The sequence below is a fragment of the Zootoca vivipara genome, chromosome 7 (assembly GCF_965207765.1).
Source record: "Zootoca vivipara chromosome 7, rZooViv2.hap1.1, whole genome shotgun sequence".
Classification (NCBI taxonomy): Eukaryota; Metazoa; Chordata; class Lepidosauria; order Squamata; family Lacertidae; genus Zootoca; species Zootoca vivipara.
In genome coordinates, this window is record NC_142590.1 from 65146364 (window position 1) to 65173337 (window position 26974).

At 41.7% G+C, this 26974-nt stretch overlaps 1 protein-coding gene across 1 annotated transcript in view; it reads left to right on the top strand.

Annotated features, from left to right (window-relative positions):
- Positions 1–3804: 3804 nt before the first annotated feature.
- IPO9 (importin 9) overlaps positions 3805–26974 on the top strand; it is a 34172-nt gene continuing 11002 nt past the window's right edge. Inside the window, exons 1-15 of the mRNA XM_035122795.3 lie at positions 3805–4181; positions 16306–16367; positions 17331–17417; positions 17656–17857; positions 19006–19094; positions 20090–20176; positions 21391–21510; positions 22269–22369; positions 23022–23080; positions 23498–23649; positions 23909–24007; positions 24438–24544; positions 25404–25543; positions 26233–26392; positions 26645–26871. Coding sequence (XP_034978686.1) covers positions 4043–4181; positions 16306–16367; positions 17331–17417; positions 17656–17857; positions 19006–19094; positions 20090–20176; positions 21391–21510; positions 22269–22369; positions 23022–23080; positions 23498–23649; positions 23909–24007; positions 24438–24544; positions 25404–25543; positions 26233–26392; positions 26645–26871 — 1831 coding nt within the window. The 5' untranslated portion in view covers positions 3805–4042. The remainder of the gene's footprint in view (positions 4182–16305; positions 16368–17330; positions 17418–17655; positions 17858–19005; positions 19095–20089; positions 20177–21390; positions 21511–22268; positions 22370–23021; positions 23081–23497; positions 23650–23908; positions 24008–24437; positions 24545–25403; positions 25544–26232; positions 26393–26644; positions 26872–26974) is intronic.

Sequence of the window (26974 nt, forward strand, 5' to 3'; positions counted from 1 at the left end):
GTTTGTAACACAAAAATCAAAAATTGAGTGGCGATGGAATTCTTATTTACAGGCTTCTTATTTCATTTTAACTTTTGGAACTAGTGATGGGAATATGCCATGGGATTAGTTCTTAAGACTTGACAGCTAGTGAGTACAATCTGACAGCTAGTGAGTACAAGCAGTACAAATTATGGATGCTATAGTCCAGGAGTTTCTTCTGTCTACCTGCAGCCCTTGTAGTGGTTCCAGAAAAGCAATGGAAACTGTGTTTTATAATAAAGTATTGTCCCAACTGCAGTGCGTTGGCTGCACTGACCAGCAGCACTTTCAGAACTCCCATTATTTGAGAACAAAGCACACTAAGACCCATTGTCATGATGGCTGGGGTTGAGGGCAGTTGGGAGTCTCAACATTTGGAGCACGAGCCTTAGGAAGGCTACCTGAGGGAAAGCCTTTCCTTGAAAGCCATGCCAAAACAATCCTAGTGCCACTTTATATATTATATTATATTATATTATATTATATTATATTATATTATATTATATTATATTATATTGTAATAAAGAACATCTTGATCAACACTTGGTGGGGAGGGGCAGAATGAAAAAATACTTTGCTCCTTTATGAAGAAACCTGTTACAGAACTGTGTAGAAGAAGATTGTGTGTGAGAGAAATACTGTCCTAGATGTGTTCCTTTCCAAAATGCTGTGTTACTTGGGTGGAAAACCTGTGGACACCTCTGCTAACAGATTCTGAGGGAACGTGATATTTGCAGACTAGCTCTTCCTGCTGTAGTTACCCCATGCCACCTCCCATATTTTCAGGTGTCCCTCAACATTCACTCTGATTTTGGGGAAATGCTTGTACCTGTGGGGGCAAGGAAGAAATGGTGAACAACCCCCTCTGTGATCATCCATTGGCTTAGCAGAAGCACATGCTGAATCAAAAGTCCTCCTGTGAGCTTAAGAACACCAACACGCATCAAGGTATAACTCATCCAAGTTACACCTTGAAAACACAAAGTAGCATCAATAGAGTAATAAAAGTTTTTTAGACTGATCAGCCCTTAGTTTTTCAGAAATGTACCCTCTTCAGACATAAATAAACATCTCATTTCAATCGACAATGTTACCTTTGAGCCAGTGCCGCCAACCTTTCCCCTTATGAGAGATGCGTGTTTAAAGGTAAGAACATTATTGGCCTGTGACACTTTATTTTGGGGGGATGGGGAGAGGGGAGCACCTATTGTGTCAAGAAGGAGTGGGAGAAAAAGTGGCAATATTGCATTGTTTTGCCAGGTTCTTGCAAAGGCCCTCAGCTTCGAAAGCACTGCATTGTGGGAAGGAAACAAAAACTAGACTTTATCATATCACCACTGCACAGCCAACATGAGATTGGGTTACATACAGTGGTCTGGTTGGTTCCCTGTACAATAGTGAGGTTATTACAGAGAAATTGCCATTGTTTTGACAGAATCGGATCTAGAACACAAGGGTACTGGTTTAAGAAAACACTGATCTTTCATATGGAAGCACTTAAATAGGATTGTTTTGTCACTATGCCGGTCTTTGCAAAGCAGTACTCTCAAAGCATTTACTCTAGAACACATGGGTGCTGATGTAACAAGCCAGTGCTGGAAACATTTAAATTGTCACCCTGTTGATCTGTGCAAAGCGTCGTCCTCTCAGGCATTCTCTTTAGTGAAAGCAGTTGCACAACAAAGCCAGTTAGGGAGCTTTGTCTTAAAATAGCAACAATGAAATTGGGTTAGTACATATACTGTATTGGTAATAGGCCAGAAATAATAATACTCTGTTCATCTGGATGTTTATAGGCTCTGTCATGCACTTCACTGGCATGACACACATGTCTCACTACTGCCTGCTCATCAGATCTGAACTGGCATATTTAATTCTGGCTACAACCCAGATTTACCTCAGAATGTGCTAGTTCAAAAGGAAGATGCCTATAGTCAGACCATGCTTGTGGTTTCATGCATCCATCTGCAGGACAAACAATGGGGTATTTATAGTACATGTTGGATTTGTGAAAAATCCACATATTTCTGTGGTTTTTGCATGATTAATTAAATCAGCCATTCTAAGAAAAGCATTGCAAGCCCTTCAGCAGTTTGCTTCAGCATGCAATGGAGGAAAAAGAACTTTGCTACGTATTGATGCTGCAGGACATTCGTTACAGGTGCCACATAATACTTGTTTTGCACTTGTAATAAATCTGTCTTTTAGTGTGGCAGCATGTACACTTTGGTACTTCCTGTGAATGAGGTCAGGTAGTAGGCACTTTCACTGTAATCTTAATGGTGCCTGTTTCAAACATCTTTTGGTTAGGCAAGCCCTCCAGGCATGTAGAAGTTGCAAGCATTTTTTTTTCAGCTCTGATTAATAAAAGTCCCCTCTCCTCATCATCATTATACTTCTATATCAACTTCGCATTGTAATTACAAGCCAATGTACAATAAAAACACACACAGTACAAAATAAATCATCAGACAATAGACCAGGACAGACATAAAATTTATAAATGCAACCAAATTCTGGTCAATTCTTAGAGTCTTTTGGTGCAGCCTTTGTATTTTGTATCCTCCATAGCACCCGTCCATATAAGGGAAGTCAGCTGTGGCAACACAGTGTAGCCTTTCAGTTCTCCTGTTCTTCCAGGGCTGTATGAGCAGTTAGTTGGCTTAAGAAAGCAGCCCTTATTGGGCTTTCAGCAATCTTCTCTCTTTACTGCCTCACCACTATTTGAAGTACAGCCAGGAGAATGATGCCAAGCTACAGCTCTGCTTTTAGTTCATAGCTCACTACTGAGAAGGATGGGTGAGTGGGTGGGCATTTTAATTCTGATGGTGGCAATGAGAAAAAAATGCTTGTTTTTTTTTTTTAGAGACAAAAGATTGTGTATGCACAGTGATGGCTGCTCATTAATAGCAATCATGCATGCTATCCAGCAGGGGCCCATGAGATGCTTGACCAATACCTTATAGGACAGGTTCATCTGTATGACAGAAATCCTAATGCCTCCAAGGTTCCAAACAAGTCTCCTTCGAAAGAATGAAGTTTCTGGACAGTCTAGCTGATCCCTGTTTTGGGAACCATAGTCTTGGGATTGATGTAGTGCTACTACATGATGGATGGGAAATTCTCCTGATTTGACCTTGCTGAACCTTTAGGACTGGAAGCCATGCCTTGCCACTGAGAATGGGGTTTTACTAAATTCTCATGATTTTGTCCTAGATTTTGTCCTTCACTTGTATCAGCCAGTCCAGCAGCCCTTGGCTGCAAAGCCAAGCAGGAATTTGGTGGGGCCCACTGTTATCTTTCTTGTAACTGCAGAAACAGCAACTTCCTGCCATTCCATGGCATGGCATGGCATGGCATGGCTTGGCATTTCTGTCACCATTGACCATGAGTCACTTTTCACCCAGCAGCTTCTGGTTCGTCGGACTCGTGATGGTGCCTCTGACCCATGCCAGCCTGACCCATTAAGTACCAGCAGAATGAGATGGCATGATGTCAACATTTCTCTTTAGCAGACCACCAAGAGAGATAGCTCCACCAGCACAGCGCAGGCTGGGAAAGGCGGCACGCCTGCCTCTTCTCGGGTGTTTTCCTTCAGCTTCTTTCCGTACATGGTTTTTGAAACGTTTAAATGGGTACATTTTTGTTTCAGCCTTCTGGTTTACATAGTCCTAACTGTCTGCCTTTTTAATCTGCCTGATCTGTAATAAAGGACTCTCCAAGTGTAAAAAAAAAAAGTTGTCAGCCTAAGAATGCGATGCTTCAATCCGTGCTGCAGGGGGCGCTCTCCGAGAACCAGTTCCGGCGGGATCGTCGCAGGCGCCGCTCTCCGCGCGAGAGCACGTCGTTGCGTGCGCGTTTGGCGCGCGGTGGCGGCAGGAGCCGCGGCCCTCAACCCGCCTAGTGCTGCCTCTCCCGCACCCGCTGCCTTTCCTCCCGCCTCGCGCTTCCTCCCCCCCCCGCCCCCGCCCCTGCAGAGGTTCTCCCTCGCCTTTGCTGCTGCTCTCAGGGGCGCGGCGGGATGGCGGGCGTCGTGGCGGGCCCTGTGGCTCAGGGGCTGAAGGAAGCGCTGGTGGAGACCCTGAACGGCATCCTGTGCCCGGTGCAAGGGGTGCGCGCAGCTGCCGAGGAGCAGGTGAAGGTGCTGGAGGTCACCGAGGGTGAGTGTGGGGGAGGGCAGCAACTGCCCGACGGGGTGGGGGGAAGCTCTGAGGGGAGCGGAGCCTCCCGCTTCTTCCCTTCTGTGGGCTTCGGCCTGGGATCAGCCTCGGATCTCCCCGGCCAGGGCGATGGGCAGAGAAGGAGATGAGGATGCAGCTGCTCCTCGGTTTTCCAGTTCTGGATTAATCCCTTTTTTGGGGGGGGAAGGGGCTGGAAGGGACTTCTCGCAGAGCTCGAGGTGGACTGGGAAACTCGTGTCCTGCCTCTGCTGCCACCGGTTCCGCGCTCCCTTCAGTCCAGGCTCGCCTCTTCTTCGGCACCGGAGATGCCAAGGCTTCTTTCCAGGTCGCCCGGAGTTTATATATCTCGGGAGTGGGCCCCGCTTCTCCTTTTGTGCCCATTGTGTATGTGTAAGGCATAAATCGGCCTTCGTCTGGTGAGTGTCGTCGGCCTGGCCCTAAGGGTCGCCGCAGCGGTGCTGCCACACAACTACTACAGGATGCATTTAAAAAGTGGCTTTCTCCCTTTGGGCTAAAGGCGGGTCCTTGGTCAGAAAAGGGTGAAGGGAAAGAGGATTCCTCATGGGATAGGTTGGGGGATGGGGCTGGGGATGGAAGGGCCTTTGTCTTTGTGCCTTGCTGAAGTTCACCTATAAAGCAGCCTTAAGGGTTTCCAAGCTGAATTATTCAGACTTTAAAGAGCAGCACTGAGCTGAGTGAGATAGTAATATCTCTGTAGTAAAATGGATTGGCCTAAAGGGTTGCGTACAGCCGGGTTTTAATGAGAAAAAGCTGTGCTCATTAACATTAAGTGTAGTAGACTTAAATAGAGATGTAATAATAATAATAATATAATAATAATAATTTATTATTTATACCCCGCCCATCTGGCTGGGTTTCCCCAGCCACTCTGGGCAGCTTCCAACAGAAAAATAAAACACAGTGATCTATTAAACATTAAAAGCCTCCCTAAACAGGGCTGCCTTCAGATGTCTTCTAAAAGTCTGGTAGTTGTTTTTCTCTTTGACATCTGATGGGAGGGCGTTCCACAGGGCGGGCGCCACTACCGAGAAGGCCCTCTGTCTACCGGTAGTTCCCTGCAACTTGGCTTCTCGCAATGAGGGAACCGCCAGAAGGCCCTCGGTGCTGGACCTCAGTGTCCGGGCAGAACGATGGAGGTGGAGACGCTCCTTCAGGTATACTGGACCGAGGCCATTTAGGGCTTTAAAGGTCAGCACCAACACTTTCAACTGTGCTCAGAAACGTACTGGGAGCCAATTTAGATCTTTCAAGACCGGTGTTATGTGGTCTCGGTGGCCACTCCCAATCACCAGTCTAGCTGCCGCATTCTGGATTAGTTGTAGTTTCCGAGTCACCTTCAAAGGTAGCTCCACGTAGAGCGCATAGCAGTAGTCCAAGCGAGAGATAACTAGAGCATGCACCACTCTGGCGAGACAGTCTGCAGGCAGGTAGGGTCTCAGCCTGCGTACCAGATGGAGCTGATAGACAGCTGCCCTGGACACAGAATTGACCTGCACCTCCATGGACAGCTGTGAGTCCAAAATGACTCCCAGGCTGCGCACAGTTACCCCATTCAGGACCAGGGAGTCCTCCACACCTGCCCGCCTCCTGTCCCCCACAAACAGTACTTCTGTCTTGTCATGATTCAGCCTCAATCTGTTAGCCGCCATCCATCCTCCAACCGCCTCCAGGCACTCACACAGGACCTTCACTGCCCTCACTGGTTCTGATTTGAAAGAGAGGTAGAGCTGGGTATCATCCGCATACTGATGAACACCCTGCCCAAACCCCCTGATGATCTCTCCCAGCGGCTGCATGTAGATGTTAAAAAGCATGGGGGAGAGGACAGAACCCTGAGGCACCCCACAAGTGAGAGCCCAGTGGTCTGAACACTCATCCCCCACCAGCACTTTCTGAACACGGCCCAGGAGGAAGGAGCTGAACCACTGTATAACAGTGCCCCCAGCTCCCAACCTCTCTAGACAGTCCAGAAGGATGTTATGGTCAATGGTGTCAAAAGCCGCGGAGAGATCCAGCAGGACTAGGAAACAGCTCTCACCTTTGTCTCTAGCCCGCCGGAGATCATCAACCAGTGCGACCAAGGCAGTTTCAGTCCCATGATGAGGCCTGAATCCCGACTGGAAGGGATCCAAATGGTCCGCTTCTTCCAGGCGTGCCTGGAATTGTTCAGCAACCACTCGCTCAATCACCTTGCCCAAGAATGGAAGATTTGAGACTGGGTGATAGTTGGCCATATTGACCGCATCTAAAGATGGTTTTTTAAGAAGTGGTTTAATAACCGCTTCTTTCAGCGGGTCTGGGAAGGCTCCCTCATGGAGAGAAGCATTCACCAACCCGCAAAGCCCCATCGCCCAGCCCTTCCCGGCTAGCTTTTATAAGCCAGGATGGGTAAGGATCAAGGAGACAGGTGGTTAGTTTCACTCGTCCAAGCAGCCTGTCCACATCCTCGGAGGTAACAGATTGGAATTGATCCCACGCAACTGGACTAGACAGACCTCCAACACTCCCCCGCACCCGGCCCTGCGCCCATGGTGGAGTCTACCTCTTCCCGAATCTGAGCGACTTTATCTGCAAAAAACTTTGCAAAATCGTTGCAGGAGATCATGTGGCCCGTACTGATGTAGATCTTAAGCCTTATGCAGAAATGTTTCCAAAAGGCGTTCTCTCCTACTTAAGACTAGCTTAGGCGTAGTATACAGTACTGTCACAGGGTATACTGTCTTTCTCCCACTTCTCCTCTGGAGCATTGTTATGCTCACTGTGATAAGCTAGCTGTGGGAGTGCCAGGTGCATAAATATTCCCACACAGATCACGATATACCATATGAACTGGCGCAGCTCAGCAAGGGCTGAAGCATTGCATGTCTAAATTGCAGTCTGAACGTGCTGATACTTCACTCCATAATTTCCAATTTAGGCTTTTTAAATGTGCTCTAAAACCCATTTAAACTTCATAGATTTAGGAGCGACATAGCAGTTATTATAAGATCTGAAGTTAATTCTGTGTGGTTATTAGTTGTGTGTGTGTGTTATATGTGTTGATATATACCTACATACCTACCTACATACATACATACATACATATGTGCTTATGTGCTTATATGTGGTTAGATCCAACTCCCACCAGTCTCAGCCAGCACAGTCAATCATCAGGGGTGATAAGATGTGTATTCCAACAATTAGCTGATGGACACCATGTGCCCCAACCCTGTGCTAAGGAAATTAATTTCTCCTGCCAAAATTCCACAATAGAAAAAAAATCTGCATTAGCTTTATTTATCAATTTATGAATTATTTATGTACTTATGCATTAGGAATATTCTGTTGAAATATTTAAAAACAATGTTTTCCATAGCAAATTCAAATGTTAAATCAGCCTTTAAGAAATTTATCTGCCTTTCCCTCTCTTGCCACCCCCACTATGGTAACTTAAGTGACTAATGAGAAGAAAATTCCTGAGGCTGTAGTTGTATGTAATGTGTTGTGGGCAGATAGGATTGCTACTTGGTCTTTGTTGTGCAATCGTGTTGTGCAGGCAAGTGGAGTTATAGGGGAGAAAGGCATAGCTTCCGACTTTCAGAAGCAAGTCATGAACAATATAGCACTTTTGTGATGCTGTTCTTCTTGTTTGAAAGCTGTCATTGCTTGAAGGAGAAGTACCAATATTTATGTGTATTTGTACTATATTTCTGTTTCTGTCTGTTTTAAACAGTTTGATTATGTCACTTCAAAGGGAACTTCCTTCAGAAACCCGACCCGGCTAAATCCTTTGAGGCTTCCCCTAATGCGGTTTCTTTTATCTCTGGCACAATTTAATTGGAGATGTCTGCTGAGTACAAATGTGTGTTGAGGTTTTGGTGGAGAGGGCAGAAAGATTAATTGTACAAAGAGGACAGAGATGGCACTATTAAAGTGTCACTAATTATTGCAATAGAAGAAATCAATTGTATAGCCTTCTGAGAAGGCTTATCCATGAGGCTTCTTCACATAGGATTAAGCATTAATGATATATATTTTAAGATCAGAAGTAAGTTGCACATATTTTCTTTGTAACTTAGCTTAGCTTTTTCTGTACCTATCCTGTAAGCAAGCCCACTTTTGTGCTGAGGAATAATAGCACTAAGGAATGCTGGAGTTGAAGAGAATTTACAGCACACTATTGTGTATGAAAGTATGAGAGTTCCATAGGTCATCACAACAGGATAATGCTAGCCAGCATAAAACTCTAGGCTGCCTCATTTTTTTGAGAGCTCATAAAAATATTAAACAGGAAGCAGCTTTAGACTCACTTTTCCAAAGCTGAGAGTACACCAAGTCATAAACTACTGTATCCTTAAAACACAAAACTTAATCATATTGTTGAGCATGTGGGGAAGAGTTTTATGAGACATTCCAGATAATTGCTTTTTAAAACAATTGAAGCCAAATGTCAAACTATATGAAATTTTATTTGGTGAAAGGTGGGGGAGAAGAAAAGGGAAGGCAAAAACACACAGAGAGACTTAAAATGAAATACAGTGGTGCCTCGCTTTACGAATGCCTCGCACAACGAAAACTCGCTAGACGAAAGAGTTTTGCGTTGCGAGAGGCATTCGTAAGACGTCAAAATTTTCTATGACCGCCGCTTCATCTTACGAAGCGCGGCCATAGAAAGCGGCAAAGGAAGATCACCTGTCAGCGCGGGAAGCTGACAGCTAATCTTCCTTTGCCGGGGGGGGGGCGGAGCCGAAACGCGGCGGTGCGGCGGCTGCCCCTGCCTGTCTTCCCCTTGGACACTGAGCGGCGGGGGGGAAAGACCTTCTACCGCCGCCGGCTCCCGCCTGCCTCCCCCCACACGGAGCGCAACTTCGGAGGTCTCCGAAGCTGTGCTCAGTGTGGGGGGAGGCGGCGGCGGGGAAAGGTCTTTTCCCCCCGCTGCCTCTCGCCCCGCAGCCCCGACACTGAGCGCAACTTTGGAGACCTCCGAAGTTGCGCTCCGTGTGGGGGGAGGCAGGCGGGAGGCGGCAGCCGTAGAAGGTCTTTTCCCGCCGCCGCCTCTAGCCCCCCGACAGATGGGATGCGGGGGAAACACAGGATTTCTCCTGCGTCTCCCCCGCATCCCGTCCGACACACAGTGGGGATCGTATGGGCTTGAGAAGCCCCTACGATCCCCGCTGTGTGACAGGCGGGATCCCCCGCTGTGTCGGGCTTGCCCGGGCGCTTCAGCTTGGGGAAGCAGGCAGGGAGATGGCAACAGCCCGGGAAGCTGCGGGCTGTTGCCGTCTCCCTGCCTGCTTCCCTGAGCCGTAGCGCATCGGGGGACAGAGCCGAAGATTGGCGGGCGCTGTTTGCCGGAGTTGACAAGCCCCGCAAGCAGCGCCCGCTGATCTTCGTGTGACAGGCGGTGGGGAAGGCAGGCAGGCAAGAGAGCAAGCGCCTGCCTGCCTTCCCTGCCGCCAGTCCCCCGGAGCCCATAGGAACGCATTGATTAAGTTTCAATGCATTCCTATGGAAAACCGTGACTCGCTAGACGAAAATTCGTTTCACGAATTGAACCGTGGAACGAATTAATTTCGTCTAGCGAGGCAGCAGTGTACTGTTAAGTCAATCTCTTGTCTTAGCTAGTTAGATGTTTCAGAGCACCTAGCAGAAAAGAGATTCAGAGAGAAAGCATCTGTGGTCACCTGGCTGAATGGTTTCAAGAGACAAAATACTGTTGATGAATCACCTATTGATGGAAACTAATATTTTTTAAAATAATTTTTATTAAATCTTATAGATTTTTTTTGACAAAACATCCATCTTACATATAATATAAATTAGTTTGACGCTGGGTCTACCTCAACAGCATTGAACTTACATTACATAAGGCAAACCACTTCAGATTAGCTGACCCACTGGAAATAAAGGATTAATCTGAGAATGTACTACAGTACTGAAAATTCAGGGACTGCAGGCAAATTGACAATGCAGGATTTCAGACTCTTGAAAGGATAGTATGGGTCTGTTCACACACATTCTTACCCTCCTCCCCATACAAATTCAATGATTCCCAACCTATTTCTTACATATCCCAAGTGTCAAGTGCTCGCACCTACAGGGAAAATTTATACAGTATGCGGCTTGTAGTATCAAATATGAGCTGATAGCTGCTTTGAAGACCTGAGGTCAGTCCTCCTGTTACAGAACAAATGAGAATTGCTCATTCTAGGAGTGGTTGCTTCAAGCGAGCTTGGGAACATGTCACACTTCTACTTTTAGCAGCAAGCCCAGACTCTGTTGCATTATATGATCATGTAATGGTACAGTATGGGGTGAGCAACCACCATTGGGCCCTCTGATGTGTTGCACCTTACATATGTCATTCACAACTGTCACATTTACATCCTGCACCTTCTGAACAGGTTATTTATTTATTAAAATAAATAAATAAAGTAGTAGTAGTAGTAATAGTAGTATTTGGCAGAACCTGCAGGTTTTGTTATGCTGAAACTGGAAACACGGGCAAATTTGCACTAGTTTGCAAATGAACACTAGTTTGCCCTAGCAATTATTCAAGTACTTTTCTTGCCCTAGCAATTATTCAGGTTGTTACTATTTCCTATCCAGAGGGCTCTGGGTTGAATTTTAATAGTTGTGAACCTACCGTATTGCTAGATGAGGTGGGCCCTGCAATCTATCTATAGATAGATTCAGTCTCTCAGGTTTGAAAACGGGCATTTTTGACCCAGATCACATCCAAAGATACCTCTTCACAGAGTCCATTTGATGGGAAAGCAATGGCTGTGAGATTACGATTTAGTGAAAATAGTTAATGGTTTTAAGTTAATGGATTTAACCTTGAGAATAGGCTAGTGTGAAGCATTCTACATAGTGTTGCTCAGGAAGAGTTTTGCAAGCTTCAGTTGAGATAGCATAGGACAGCATCACTGTCAGAGCACTTAAATTATGTGAAAGAGCATGTCACATGAGATGTATCTCACTGGCTACCCCACAGCTGGCCATCCCTATTTCCCTGGAGACTTTCTAGGACTGCCCTCAGTCTTGCCTCATCTCAAATCACCAATATGTTTTAAATGTATAAAACAAGGGTTGCTAACCCGAGATCCTCCAGATGTTGTTGGACTACAGCTTCCATCATCCCTGGCCATTGACCATACTGATTGAGGCTAATGGAAATGAGAGTCCAAAACCATGTGAAGGGTCACTGGTTAGTCACCTCTGGTCTAAATCAAGAGTGCATAATTAAAATCTGTGCTGGATGATCCTGAGAATGAACTTTTTATGACAGCATAGGAAGCTGCCTTATACCATGGTTGGGCCATTTTTTGATCTAGCTCAGTATTGTCTACACTGACTGGCGGTGACTCTCCAGGATTTCAGGCAGGAGTCTCCCCAACCCTAACTGGAAGTGCGGGGGATTGAACCTGGGACTTTCTGCTTCAAGGCAAACCGTGTACCACTGAGCTAGGTTTTGCTGGATTAGATCAATGTCCATGCAATAATGTCAACAATCAGCATTAAGGATGTCATCTTCTGCTGTTATGTGAATAAGTTAAAGTACTTGGTTTCATTTAAAACACAGTTTGAATCAGGGTGGATTTGATTTAAATCAAACTGATTTAAATCACGATTTAAATCACTAGTCAGTAAGGCTTGATTTAAATCATAGTTTTCTACATAAAGACTAATTCTTGCTGGTATAACTTTAATATGCAAGTAGATGAAGATTTTTAGAATAACAACTTTTCATATTAGTTTTTTATCCCCAGTTTAATAGGTTAATCATTCATATTTGGACAACTTTACTGTTGTACTTAGGAAGGAGAAAAATAATCATTACCTTACTAATAACAATTTAAATAGATTTATTCAACTGAAACAATAACATTACAGCGTATGTTATTTGCTGAAACAAACATCCATGTTTGTTAACTAATTTGGCTAAACAAAAACAATATATATATATATATATTTAAGAAACTTAGACTGCCAGCCCAGCCTACACATGAAAAACTTAAATACTGTCCACTCCAATAAGAAAAATATTGTTTCCATTCTATTCACTGAACTTCTTGCAACTTAGCACTGAAGGGGTTGTTTCTGTATTCATAGGTTTGTAGAACAATAGGATTAAGGTCTTTTTCTCAACTCTGTTCATGTTATAACATTTTTGCTGTGAAGAAGAGGCATGTGATCTCTGTTGAGTCAAATTCAGTTTTGAGAACTGCAAAAGTAAACCAAGCACCTGTGATAATATCTTGTAGGCAGAGAAACTGCCCAATAATCTTACAAAAACCTCTGGAAGAGCACGACATTGTGAATAGATTAATGGAATTTATTTACCCCCAAAATTAAACACATACAACCTTATTCTATATAATTTAAAAAACTAATCTTTATTTCATGATGGAATAACCTTTGGGTGGTAATATATTTTCCTCAAAAAGCATTTTATTTAAAAAAAAATCCAATTTAAATCAAAAAAATCGATTTAAATCAAAAAAATCTGATTTTTTTGATTTTTTTAAAAAAATCATTGATTTTTATCCACCCTGGTTTGAATGCAATATTGCTTCTCAGTAGTTATGTCTTTGCTTCATTAGAGAGGTTTGTCTTTGCAGTGATAGCATAGTTTGAAATTTACTGTAAACAAATACCTTTTTCAAAATATTTTTGTCTTGTGTTTCTGTCTTAGGTAAATATTCAGCTGCTAACAAAATATAATCAAAAATGAAGTATACATTAAAATTAAAAAACAAATGTAACCACAATTAAAAAATAACAGGAATCAGTATTTTTTTAATGGCAGTATCAGCACCCTATGATTAAAGTGTAGCGCCCAAAAAGTCTTTCGTAAGGATGTATGTTTACGGTACATATTTTGTACATACCTTTTTGGGGAGGGTGTTCAGTAATCTTTGTAGCACAACAGAAGATCCTGTCCCTAATGCCCACCAGCTTCACTTCTTATGGTAGAGGGGCATAGAATTGGGATTCTGAAGTCGACTTCTGTGTTTGGCTGGATTCTTAAGACTGTTCTTAGTATCAGGTCCTATGCTGTTTAACGTCAAAAGCAGCACTTTGAATTTAGCCCAGGGACAAATTGGTAACCAATGGAGATCAGATGATAACAGAGAGATGATCCAAGCTGTGAGTCCTACATAATGTCTTGGTTCAAAATGTAGATGCCCATTTACTACAGCGTATGAATGAAAGAGGCCATGTGCCAGCTGAAACCTATGCTGTCATAAAAACAGCATTCTACCCAGCCTCACTATCTGGCCTCTAGGCACAGCTGAATCCAGGAGCACTCCAGTGTTGAGACTGATGTTCAGGGTGGTGCAGTCCTCTCCAAAACAAGTTTTACATCTACCTCCCAGTTTCCAACCTCCTCGCCCAACAATATTTCCACTTTGTCTGGATTAAGTTGCAGCTTGTTTTCTCACTACCAACCCAAAACTGACACCAAGCAGTGCTTTAAACCCTGCTCAGTCTTCCTGAGTTCAGATTACTCCTATGGTTGCAAGACTAGGTGACCATAGTGGTCATATAATGATTCCACTAACTTGGAATTGGAGGGAGAAATTGCTTTCCTATTCTCACTTGAGGTTTTCTGGATCTCTTCCAGTATAGCCTAAACAATGTTCTTCTGCGAAGGGAGAACCCTCGGGGATCAAGACTCAGTCCTGAGCATGTGGTGTTCACTGGGCCTAGCTGATGGAGCCTGTACTTGGATAAAGACCAGTTTTGCAGTTTTTTTACTACTGGTATTGGCTTTGGTTCCACAAGTAGTTTGAGAAAATATTTCTGAACAAAAGAAACCTTTAACATTGCTTCTTCTTTTAATTAGGATGCTCGTGCTCTTATAGGAACTGTGCCCCATAAAAATTCAGGAGCAAGAAAGAAAGATAGACTTCTTTTGAATTTTTCATTGCATTCTCTATATCAGGGTGGGGAACCTACAACCCATGGCCCTCCCCATTTGTCCTGCCAGGCAATTCTGATCAATGCATGCTTATCTACCTTTCTGGTGTCAAATGTGGGACACGTAAAGTCACCGCTGGACCAGAAAGGTGCCTGCAAAGCCCTCTTCATGGTGCTTTGAAGTCCCAATTATCAGCTGATTGTTGGAGTTTTGAAGCTTAGGGCTCTCTGCAAGCACAGATGATCAGTTGATATTTGGGTGTTGGAGAGAGCCCTGCACAACTGCAGCCTGTACAATCAGCTGGAAACAGGTGCACAGAAAGCCTTGTATTCAGAGAGTGCTGGACGAAGTGCTTTGAATACAAAGGTGTTCTCTGCAGAGGAGAAGATGCTCAGTTTTTAGGACCATTTACCCCTCCTTCCTGCATAATGGTCAGCATATTTTGAATGTTGATGGCTGTCAGTCACCTGACATAATGATGTGAGGCAGGCCAGTCCAACTTTTCATACCAAATGGGCTACAGGAGTACTTCAACATGGAACCCACGGGCTGCACACTGCCTTGTCATGCAGGGTTGTGGGAACAAGGCCAATCTTGACATTGGGAAATCTCCCCCCCCCCCCGGGCCACATTCTTTTGGGGGAAACCTGTCTAATGCTGGAGCCAAAGCAAGAAGTGGATAGGTAAACGGAACCATGACTTGACTGAATGACTCTTTCAGTTACCCTATCCTCTCTCTCTCTCCTTCCTACCCCATCTGTCTCTGCTTGAAAGAGTGGAGTGGAGGAAAAGTTATGGTTAAGGTTTGCATCAGCAAAAGGGGAACCATTTCTCTGATTTGTGGGGAAGTAATTAAAGTCCATTTACAAACAAAAGGGTAGTCTTGTTGGAAAGCTCAGCATACAAATGACGTTTCCTGCAAAGATATCACATATCTTGGCAAAAGAAAAAATTAGTACACAGGTTGGGGAGCAGAAATACTTAACAGCTCTGCTGCAAAGCAACATCTTCCCATTTTTCTTTGTGAAATTCCAGAAATTGGGGTGACTGAATGGGAACACCCTGTGAGCCAGAAGTCCCACCCCTGAGTTTAAAAACTGTATATATAAAATTGAATAATATGTCTTATTGGAGAGGGAGATAAGAAACTGCAGAGATGATGTTGGTGAAAATATTGAGGGACTGTACTAGCACTGCATCAATCACCAGTGGATTTTGCATAGGATGTGAATGTGATCAGCTGCAATGGTGTCTATTATAAGTCCAAGTGCAGAAGCTTCTCTTGTGCCATAGAACTGGGAGACATTAGGAATTATTTGTTTTAATTTGAGGTTTATAGTTTTAAACTCATATTTATGTTAGCGTAATTATAAGTTCCTTTGTGAAAGCTTTTTACCTTATAAAGGAGGTGGAAATACAAAATTGGGGTGGGGAATCTCACACCTCAAGGCCACATGTGACCCTCCAGGCCCTTTGATTTTTTCCTGGGCCACATAGCTTAGTGACCATGCTCCATTTCCTTCTTGAGAGTTGGTGCTTGACTGGAATGCTTGTTTATCTGGATGGATGATAGAGAAAGATGATATAAATGCATGTGGTTGTGGAAACTTATACATTTTGTGTGGCTGGATCACATTTGTTGTGCCACGTACTTCTGCTTTTATCCCCACTCACTACTGGCATGTGGCCCTCCACCTGAAAACAGGTTTGCTGTCCCTGATCTAAATAAAATATTTACTGCTTAGATACACACAGGATTGTAATTTTCAAGCTTTACTTTCAAATTGTATGAACTTCTTGCTTTGTAATGACCTTTTTGCTTTGTAAATTATTTGGTTGGAATGTCAGACACTATTTTTTATCATCTATATTTGTGTATTAGTGGCAAAGTAATGACAAAGCATTATTTTCTTCAAATGGTTCAGATTTCTAGATGTCCCCTCTTTTCTCTGACTTTCTGCTATAAGCCATTCATTGAAAATATCTTTTGTTCATAGGATTTTTGATTTAAAAGGTTGGTGGAGGGAAGCTGAGAATAGGGCAGGAACTGTAGGGAATGGACTGTGCAAGGAATAAAGGGTCACACATGAAAAACGACAATGTAGTTTCCTCAGCGTTATAACCTCTGAGATACTGTGTTACCAGCAGCTTACTTTGTTTTTCTTTTAATTTCAGAATTTGGTGTTCACTTGGCAGAATTGACTGTAGATCCCCAAGGAGCACTGGCCATTCGTCAGGTCAGTCTTTCTCAAATAATTTAATGAAAGTATTTGTATGCCGAGTAGCCTCCTGTTATCCCTATAACCAGGTGAGCAATTATTTTGGTACAGGGGATGTTCACTTTCATGCATTACGACTCACTTCTCCCTGCCCCTTCCAGAGATGTTAATACCACAAAGCTGAGTAAGGGTCCCTTAGCACCACTTTCTCGAAACAGCTGCCCAAATAGGAGTGGAACCACTGTAAAACAGTGTCCCAGTCTTCAACCTAGAGAACCAATGCAGAAGAATGCAGTCATCAGAACCTTGCCCAAACAGGGAGTATTACCTATGATGAGATAGAAGCAGAACATACATATTACAAAATAGTGCTACTGCTGGTAAAATTATGATGCCTTTCTTAAAATATACAGACAGACATGAATAAGGACATTCAATTTTAACATTTTAAAGTTAAGCACATTTAAGTCCCATTAAATCAAATGAGAGAGAGAGAGCACATGCTTAAATTTCTCTCCTTGAAAATAAAAGTGCTTAACTTAGGAAGGATCAATCCAAAGGCGTGTGACTTCACTGGAATGTTGATACTGGCAGTTCTTATCTCCCTTGTCAGAGTGAAGAATGAAAGAAAGCTAACTCTTGAACATGGTATTGTGTAAGACAGGATGATGTACTTGCAGAAAGTGTTCTTTTTGTCTATTGAAAGGTGCCTTTATTGCCTTGCCTCTGAATGTTTACATTGTTTTATTCCTGAAGCACAGACCACAACAAAATCCTCACTCTTTGCACATATATATGATGGCTGACATTCCTTTTCTCGTACTTTGACACCAAAGAGGCAGGCATCTTCTGAATTAGAATGTTTATCTAATGTTGAGAGCTTTGCCCTTTCTGTGGGCAATCTAAGAGATAAAAAGGACCTTTGAAGATCTAAATTTCAACAGCTTGGTTTTGTTTTATCTTCCTTGCTTTCCTTCGCAGCTGGCTTCTGTGATCTTGAAACAATATGTGGAAACTCACTGGTGTTCCCAGTCAGACAAGTTTAGGCCTCCTGAGACTACAGAAAGGGTAATACTTTCATTAATTGCTCAGTTACATAATGCTCAAGTTGGGAAGAAAGATGTGTTTCCTTGATTTCCAAGTTAAAGCTATTTATAAATGTATAGAGAACTTTTTGTATAGGATACACCTCAGCTGGGTATTTACTGATAGGTGATTTGGAATAGTACATCATCTGTACATCCTACTGTATTGTGCAAATGATTGGTGTCCCTTGCTAAGTTCCTCCACCATTTATTTTCCACAGGCAAAAGCTGCCATTAGGGAACTGCTTCCCAATGGGTTGCGAGAATCTATTAGCAAAGTACGTTCAAGTGTTGCGTATGCCGTTTCAGCAATAGCTCATTGGGATTGGCCTGAAGCTTGGCCTGAGCTTTTCAATCTGTTGATGGAAATGCTTGTCAGTGGGGATCTGAATGCAGTGCATGGAGCAATGCGAGTGCTTACAGGTATGTGAGGATTATGTAGTCTTAACTGAGTAGTTCTTGCAACTTGTTTTGGGGCTTCCAAACCATTTTAATATGTTGATTTTTTATTTTTATTTTTAGATGGGAAACTTGGTGTTGCCTTCTTTCTTTGCCTTATAAATTACATTGTTCGTACTGCAGCTTGTATTATTGGAAAAACTTTTAGTTTCCACTCGTACAAATTTCTGGAAGCTGCGTAATGATAAAATAATTTAGGTGTTGTAGTAGATGAGGCTATTGATTCCAGTAAATCTTCAGCAAATAATCCACTTTAGCCATCTCCCTTGCACGTAGTCACTAGTTCATCTGTCTAGCCAGGTATATATAACTATGGTGTTCATAAATGTTAAATTAAAACAGAAAAAAATCCAGTAGAACTGAGGTATTTTTTATTTATTTTTACCTCTGCAGGGTTGGGTTTTTACAGAAGATTGTAAAATGGCTAATAGCATTTTTGTCAGATTTGTTCCCAATTGAATCTTGTAGCCCCCTTGTGCCACCTCAGCTACACTGAGTTCTTGAAACTCTGTTGAGTGAGATAAGGATGTTAGATACTTTGGGTTTAGTCAAAAGGCAATCAGTGATTGCTCTGTTCATGGAGCCACCACCCTCTTTTTGCAGATTTTCATAATGAACCTCTGTAGTGCTACCAAGCCGAAGCCTTGGCTATACTGTACAGTGTGAGAATTAGGGCGCATGTTAAGTGGATAATTTCAAAGCAGTTGCATGTAACTCCTGAGAGAGAATTAATGCTAAATTCTGAATGACTCCTGTACTGGATATAAGCCTAGTTGTCACTGAGGTTGTAAAGCTATGGCTGGTTTAGATGTTGGGGAGAAGACTAGACTAGAACTCTTCAGCCTCATAGTTTAGTCCTCTGTGTACAAATATTTGTTATGTATAGTGAACTCTTCAGTTATGTGAGCAACAACCTGTAGTCTGAAACAGTACAACCCAGATGCAGTTTAACACCTCAGAAGGAAGTTGACATCTGCTTTATGTAATCCTAAAAGGAAATTTAACCCTTGCCCATTTGTGAATGTGTGTGTCATTAGACCAAACAATATGGAAGTGAGATGTTACTCTGAATAATCTCTCAATAAGTACTTTGCTACTTTTCTTTTTTCTAGAGTTTACTCGGGAGGTGACAGATACACAGATGCCCCTTGTAGCTCCTGTTATTCTTCCAGAGATGTACAAGATTTTTACAATGGCAGAGGTATGGGTGAAAATGGATGGCTTCCATCTAGTAGGAATAACAAAATTTTCATTAGAGGATCCATCCTACTAAGTACTGATCTGTTTAGATCAACTATGCTCTTGCATAGTTAACACATACTTCCTCTAGCTTCTCTTCTAAATATGTACTTAGAGGATCTCTAGACAAGTTGAAATGTGGGTGTGTAGCATGGGTGTAGCCAGGATTTTTGTTACGGAGGCAGGCCTTTTGTTGGGGGGGGGGGAACCTCAGGTATGTATTTTTATTGATGAGGGGCAGCTGCCCCTCCCTATCCCCACTTGACTACACTCATGGTGTGTGGCAAGAACTATCCTCAAGAAGTTGGTGGCCCCTATATGGTAGCTTCTGCATAATATAGACAGAGAAAATGCCTTTGGGCTTTGTTTTCATATTTCCAGGTCTAGAGTGATATTTATAAATATACTATTAGCTACATGCTATATCAAGGATTACACCAACACAAGTTGTATATAATGGTTTCTTCAATGCTTATCTGCCTCCTAAGCCAATTCTGTTAGTGCCCCAGTGATCCTAGTATTTTTCTCACAGAATCCTCTAAACATCCCAGTCTTCAATTATGTGATATTCTAGATGAATATCTTACAAAAGGAATATTTCTTACAAAAATGAGTGTTTTGCTTATTTTGGTTGTACAAGGAAATCATTTTTTTCTCAATAGAAACAGATTAACAAAGTATGCTTGACAGAAAATTAATTGTCAGAACATTTCAGCTAGGAGTGCTTTGAAAGGCTAGTTTGAAAGTATATATTATTCTATCTTAAAATATCTATTGGGGAAAATCTGATGATTTTAGGTTGCACAGTGAAAAATTAGAAAGCCAACTACTTTTTACTAGATACAATTCTGCAGAATTATGAAGCAGGGAGAACTAGTATTGTGGGTGGCAACTGCTGATAACACATTAACAAACGCTAGTCATTTTCATATTTTGACAAGTTGCTTCTCCTGTTAGGTTTACGGTATTCGTACAAGATCACGTGCTGTGGAAATCTTCACTACTTGTGCCCATATGATCTGTAACATGGAGGAGTTAGAAAAGGTAAATTGTTGATTCCTTATCTATGAGTTGTGTTGATTGTAGTAGTATAATATTCTTTTCATTATACTTGGCACAGGGATGTACTAACTCTGTGATAGGTTAAAAAAGAGGTGACAAGATCAAAAATTCCTTCTAGCATCAGGACTGAAAGGAGATTTGAATGTGATTTTTTATGTTCAAACCCTCTGATCTATACCCTGCGTTGTATAGGACTAGATTGTATGGAAGGTGGCCTGTTGGTAGGAAATGTGTTGCCAAACTGAGAGATTGGTATATTTTTTAGCATGACAGTCAAGGAACCTTTGACTTGGTTATAATGTGTGGCAAAGGGAGACCTCCAACAGTCTCCCAGGAATGGCAGCTGGTATGCTTAGTCCATTTTTAGAGCCCATCTTGAGAGTAAAGGTAAAGGTAAAGGGACCCCTGACCATTAGGTCCAGTCGTGACCGACTCTGGGGTTGCGCGCTCATCTCGCATTATTGGCCGAGGGAGCTGGCGTATAGCTTCCAGGTCATGTGGCCAGCATGACAAAGCCGCTTCTGGCAAACCAGAGCAGCACATGGAAACGCCGTTTACCTTCCCGCTATAGCGGTTCCTATTTATCTACTTGCATTTTGATGTGCTTTCGAACTGCTAGGTTGGCAGGAGCTGGGACCAAGCAACGGGAGCTCACCCCGTCACAGGGATTCAAACTGCTGACCTTCTGATCAGCAAGCCCTAGGCTCAGTGGTTTAGCCCACAGCGCCACCTGGGTCCCTAGTTGGATTCAAATGAGGCTTGCTGAATATGTAATTCAATTGGTTGACGATATTTGAGTCTGTTGTGTTTGGGGGGGTATAGGGCGAAGCCAAGTAATTGAGGGTTTATAAAGGCAGCTGCTGGAACACTAAGAGAGGGGGAAGCTAAGGGCAAGCTGAACCATTTTGGGTGGGATTCAACCAACATAGGTTCATTAATTTCAGTGGGTCTACTGTAAGTCTTAGTTGAATACAAAGCTTGGAAACTAAGTGATAAATAAATGATATAGAGATTACCGTATGTGTAGCTTTGAAATCTGCAGCAATTAGAACCAGTTAGTTGTTTTTAAGGAGGAGGGGGACCATGAAGAGCTTTGGGGCATGTGAGTCACACGTTTCCTTCACTGTTTTTTCCAGGAATAAGCAGTTTACACATTGCTGTAACTGAAAACCAAATGATACTTTTTATTCTGGTAGGGAGCAGCCAAAGTCCTTATTTTCCCTGTGGTGCAGCAATTCACTGAAGCCTTTGTTCAGGCCCTACAACTGCCTGATGGCCCTACATCAGATAGTGGACTTAAAATGGAGGTTTTAAAGGTGAGTATATAAAATACACCTGCATGTAAGCAGAGAACCTTCTTTTGAAAGTCTTGCTTTAGTGGGCAACAAAAAATGTGTTCTTAAGCTTTGTTTTTATTTACATGGTATGTGACATTATAACAATACTAATATAGCAGTTAATAACAGGTGCCATTAAATTTAGGTAAACAAAATACAACACAAGAGACTTTCAGGAAATATATTTCTTTAGAAACCCTTACATAGGAGTAAAATAGCTCTGTTTAGGGATCAAAAATAAGTATTCCCTTTGCAAATGCTACTACTGGCGAAGTGGTATGAATGCTTTGTTAGAAATTACTCCAGGATATTTTATTATATAGTTAATTTATCTAGAATGAGATTGGAGCATATAAGGCTAAGGGTTTGTGTGCAACCCTTTGCTTGTCCTTTGTCAGAACCCATGAATTAGCTTTTCGTAAGTCTGTAATATGTTTCCAGTAGGGTTCTTAAAGATGGACATGGCTTTCTAGATCGTCCATCAATTGTCAGCTGCTACCTCCTTATGACATAAATGATTCTATGGGTCATACTGTGTCTATGGATCATAGAATCAGAGAATAATAGATCCACGTTTGTGTTCATTTAATTACCCATTTCAGTATTAATACTCACTTGCATATATATCAGACAAGTCTCTTCTATTCTTCAGATGGAGAAATGTGAATATAGTGGTTTTTAGAGGGAAAATTGCTAATTTTGTAAAAAATGATTCTAAGTATCCTTTCCTTCTGCAGGCAGTGACAGCCTTAGTGAAAAACTACCCAAGGCATATGATTTCCTCCATGCAACAGATCCTTCCTATTGTGTGGAATACACTTACAGAAAGTGCAGCCTTATATCCTTTTTTCTGCATTTTGAAATAAGAGCAGGTTTTCTAGAAAGAAGTACTAAGGCAGGAAAAAGTAAACATGCAACAAGCATTTCACTCACAAGCAAATGACTTGAGGCTGAAAGAATTAGATCTGTGGCACTTCTGAATAATATATCTTACTGAGAAGATTGACATGAGAAGGTGAAGGCATGCTTGAATATTTCGGCTACTGGAACAAATAGCTTTGATGGGACACCCTCAACCTAGGTCTGATACAGAATGGGAGTCCCCTAAGAAAGAACATGGATGCATCTGTGTCATAACTTGTTATTTGGACCTTAGATTATCTCATCATCACTTTATTTGTATACCACCTCTTCACAAAAAGATTATGCTCTAACTGGCTTACAACCCTGAGAAAAACGTATCACATAATCAACATTTGCAAGGGGAAAAAATCATTTTAACGTCTGTAATAAAGATCGCTGTGATATGCAGCCAGTTTGTCTATTTTTTAAAAAAAGAATTAGCCACAATATGTTATTGATTTCCTGTTCAAGGGGTATTGTTGCTCACTTACTCTGACTGAAGTATAGTAATTTCATTGCAAAATTTCATTTTGGTCCTAAAAAAAGGTGCCATGTCAACTGAATCTATTTCTCCTTAACTAACATACCTATGTGAGAACAGAAGTAAATTACACAGAAGAAGTAGAAGACCCAGTGGATTCTGATGGTAAGAAACTCACTGTTACCGGTGTGATTGAAACTCGTATCTAAGCATCTGTAAGAAACTCACAGCACATGGATCTCTAGAAGAAAGAAGTCATCCTTGAAAAGCATGCTGTGCGAATATTATAAGATTAAGTATTATTTGCTGGAAACCTCTTTGGAAAAAATTAAAAACTGACTAACTTAGGTGAAGCCAATAACTTTTAATATATTTCTATACTGTATAACTATAGTTGAGATTTTAAATATTGTTAAAACAGCAACATAAACAAGATACTTGCTGTTGGCAAAGATTTGAAACTGTAAAAAAAAAATAGTTCGACTGTCATGCAATAAGTTGAATTAATTTTGGAACCTATTTATAATTTCCTATCACAGAAAAAGCTTGACTTTAACAGTCTTTACTTTTTTTCAAATTTAGGTGAAGTTTTGGGCTTTGAAAACCTAGTATTCAGCATATTTGAGTTTGTTCACGCTCTGTTGGAAAACCACAAATTTAAAAGCACAGTGAAGAAAGCGTTGCCAGAGCTAATATATTACATCATTCTCTATATGCAGATTACAGAAGAGCAGGTAAGTATATTTACTGTACATTATTATTTAGAAAATGATTTTTTAATGCTTCTTATACAGCCTTTAAGGCTGGTTAGTACTTAGTGGTAGAAGATACAATATTTATGATTATTGAATCGGTTCCTTTGTAATAGTCTCCAGTGATCTGAAAAATAACATTGGAATCTTTCTGCATGTGTTAGTTCATTTAGTTGCATGTATTCCTGAATAGGCTAAGGATTTCCTGTAAGTTACTGACGTATTGTGCTTTCCTTCTCAGATAAAAGTCTGGACTGCAAACCCACAACAGTTTGTTGAAGATGAAGATGATGATACATTTTCCTACACAGTTAGGATTGCTGCACAGGACTTACTGCTGGTAAGAAATAATATGCTGTGTTTTTGCAGTAATGGTAAATAGGAGTGATTTTTCACATGCAGCAAATACACAAATACAAGCCCATATACGTGGAACTTGAGTATTTTCTTTAGAGCCACTTCATGTATGATTTAGTTGAGATTCCTACATTGCAGGGGGTTGAACTAGATGGCCCTCAAGATCCCTTCCAACTCTACAACTCTATGATTCTGTGATTTCATTCCCTTTGGATATTCCACTAAGCATCTTGGAAAAAGTCAATCTGAAACAGAGAATGAAGAGTTGAGGGCATTTCTATCATGCCCAGATTCTCTGTGTTCTGGGACTATGTACTTAAACATCTAGCTTGATTTTCAACAAGGTGTAAAGTGATATGAGTTCCCTTTTTTCTTGTCTGCAAAATGTATCCTATTGTCGTATTTCTCTGTAGGCTGTTGCAACTGATTTCCAGAATGAGAGTGCAACAGCATTGGCTGCAGCAGCTACCAGACACTTGCAGGAAGCTGAGCAAGCTAAAAACAGTGGTGCTGAGCATTGGTAAGACTATGAGTGGCAGCTATTCATTGGATGGTACTATCTCAGATTATTTAGCAGGCAACGAAAACAAATCAGTTTCATTGATTGATGTAGTCAGAAATGATATTAACTGACAGTCTTAACTATTCCAGTTTCCAGCTGTTAAATTTATGTTTATAGTGCATATGCCAGGCATAGGAAACCTTGGCTCTCCAGATGTTTTGGAACTACAACTCCTATGATCCCTGACCACTGGCCCTGTTAGCTAGGGATCATGGGAGTTGTAGTTCCAAAACATCTGGAGAGCCAAGGTTGCCTATGCCTGGCATATGCACTATATTGATACTATTCAAATGCCAGTTAGATTATCCAAATTATTGTAGGATTTTTTTTGGGGGGGGGACGATGCATTTTATAATCTAAGTTGTTCCCAATTGGGGGTCCGTGTAATTACACCTAGTGGGTCTGTGACACCATTCACATAACAAAAGCTACCATAGAGATATCAAAATTTTCAAAAGTAAGGGGGTCAGTGGCTTGACTCTTGAAATCGGGGCCCTCAGTACTTAGCTAATTGGGAATCACTGATCTGGTTAAATCTGTTAATGGAGTCAGATTAATAGAAAAGCATAAATTCATTCATAATACAATTTACAGCAGTTCTGAATGGCTTAACTTTCCCCCAGTCCCCCCAGTACAGCATTTTATAGAAATTCTTTTCCACTTTCTTTTTAATTATACGGTACTCCATGTTTACAGTTAATACAATATTTACCTTTTGTGTTATTAAGGGTAACAAAACTTATTTGTATAATTTCTCCAGAAGTAAATTAGAAAAATGAATATTGGAAGACCCAAGTAACTTATTTGTATATTGCAGGTGGAAGATACATGAAGCTTGCATGCTGGCTTTAGGTTCTGTCAAATCTCTTATCACAGACAGTGTGAAGAATGGTAGAATACACTTTGATATGCATGGATTTCTAACAAATGTAGTTCTTGCAGACCTCAACCTGTCAGGTACTTCATCATTTGGTTTACTGATTGGTTCCTAGAAAATAACCTGAAATTCAAGCTGTGTTGGAGAAATTGTTATCCCATAGATTTCTAAACTTAAAAAAGATAAACTAGCCTAAAACATTAACATCAAAATATTAACGCAGGAGGGAAACATTTGCTAAAATGAAGTCCATAAAATGTAAATAGTGGGAGCTTCAGTGTGGGAGAGGCAGTGTCATCTCTCCACTCCTGTTTCCCTGAATCTGCTTGTGCCTTTCAAATAGAAACTGTTGCTACCTCTTCAAGAGTCATAGCTCTGGGAGCATTGTGTGTCTCTTCTGTGCTTCAGCCTTCAAGGTAATAGGAACCATAGTGACAAACCAGCCCACTCCCAGGTCAGGCGAAAGAGATTTTCAGATACTGCTTTCAGCTATTACTTGCTTGAACATGCCCTAGATACTGCTAAGGGAGCAGTCTATGCATGCAAAGGCACAAATAATTTGTAGTCATTACGTTTTATTCTGAGTAGACCCATTGCAATTAATGAAGATGACTAAGTTAAGTCCATTAATTTCAGTAAAGTTACAATGAGTAAACAGTTGAAGACCATTCTGTAACTGTATACAGCTCTTCTCAATAATATATTGGATCCTTCTGTTTAATAGTACTTATGAGGGAGAAATGCATGAACGCTTTTTTCCTTCTTCCAGTGTCTCCTTTCCTTCTTGGCCGTGCTCTTTGGGCTGCCAGTCGTTTCACAGTTGCAATGTCTCCAGAGCTCATCCAGCAGTTCCTACAAGCCACAGTCAGTGGTCTTCATGAAACTCAACCCCCTTCTGTTCGAATTTCTGCAGTAAGGGCTATTTGGGGGTAAGTAGGTCAAGAAATAGAACCTATATTAGTTGGTTGTAGGCTGATACAAGAAAATGTTCACAATTTCTTGCTGTGCCAGGTGAAATGTTGAAGCTGTATTCTTGACTCTGTGATTATGACAGTGCATATCTACTTAGAAATAAGCCCTATCTAGACTTATGTCTGGATAAGCATGGATAGGATTGCAGCCTGAAGAAATATTGGACACCATTACTATATTATTGATGTTTTTTGGGTTTTCCTTCCTAGGTACTGTGACCAGTTGAAGATATCTGAAAGCACCCACGTCTTGCAGCCTTTCCTTCCCAGTATCCTTGATGGCCTAATTCACTTAGCAGCTCAATTTAGTTCTGAGGTCCTCAACCTTGTGATGGAAACACTTTGCATTGTCTGCACAGTAGATCCAGCCTTTACAGCAAGTGTAGAGAACAAGATCTGCCCCTTCACCATTGCCATCTTTCTCAAATATAGTAATGGTATGTGCCCAGGCAAAACTATTAAATATACATTGGATAGGAAAATCCATCAAGAAATTGTATTTGATGTGCTCATTTCTTAATCTGTGAAAATGTCCCAGCT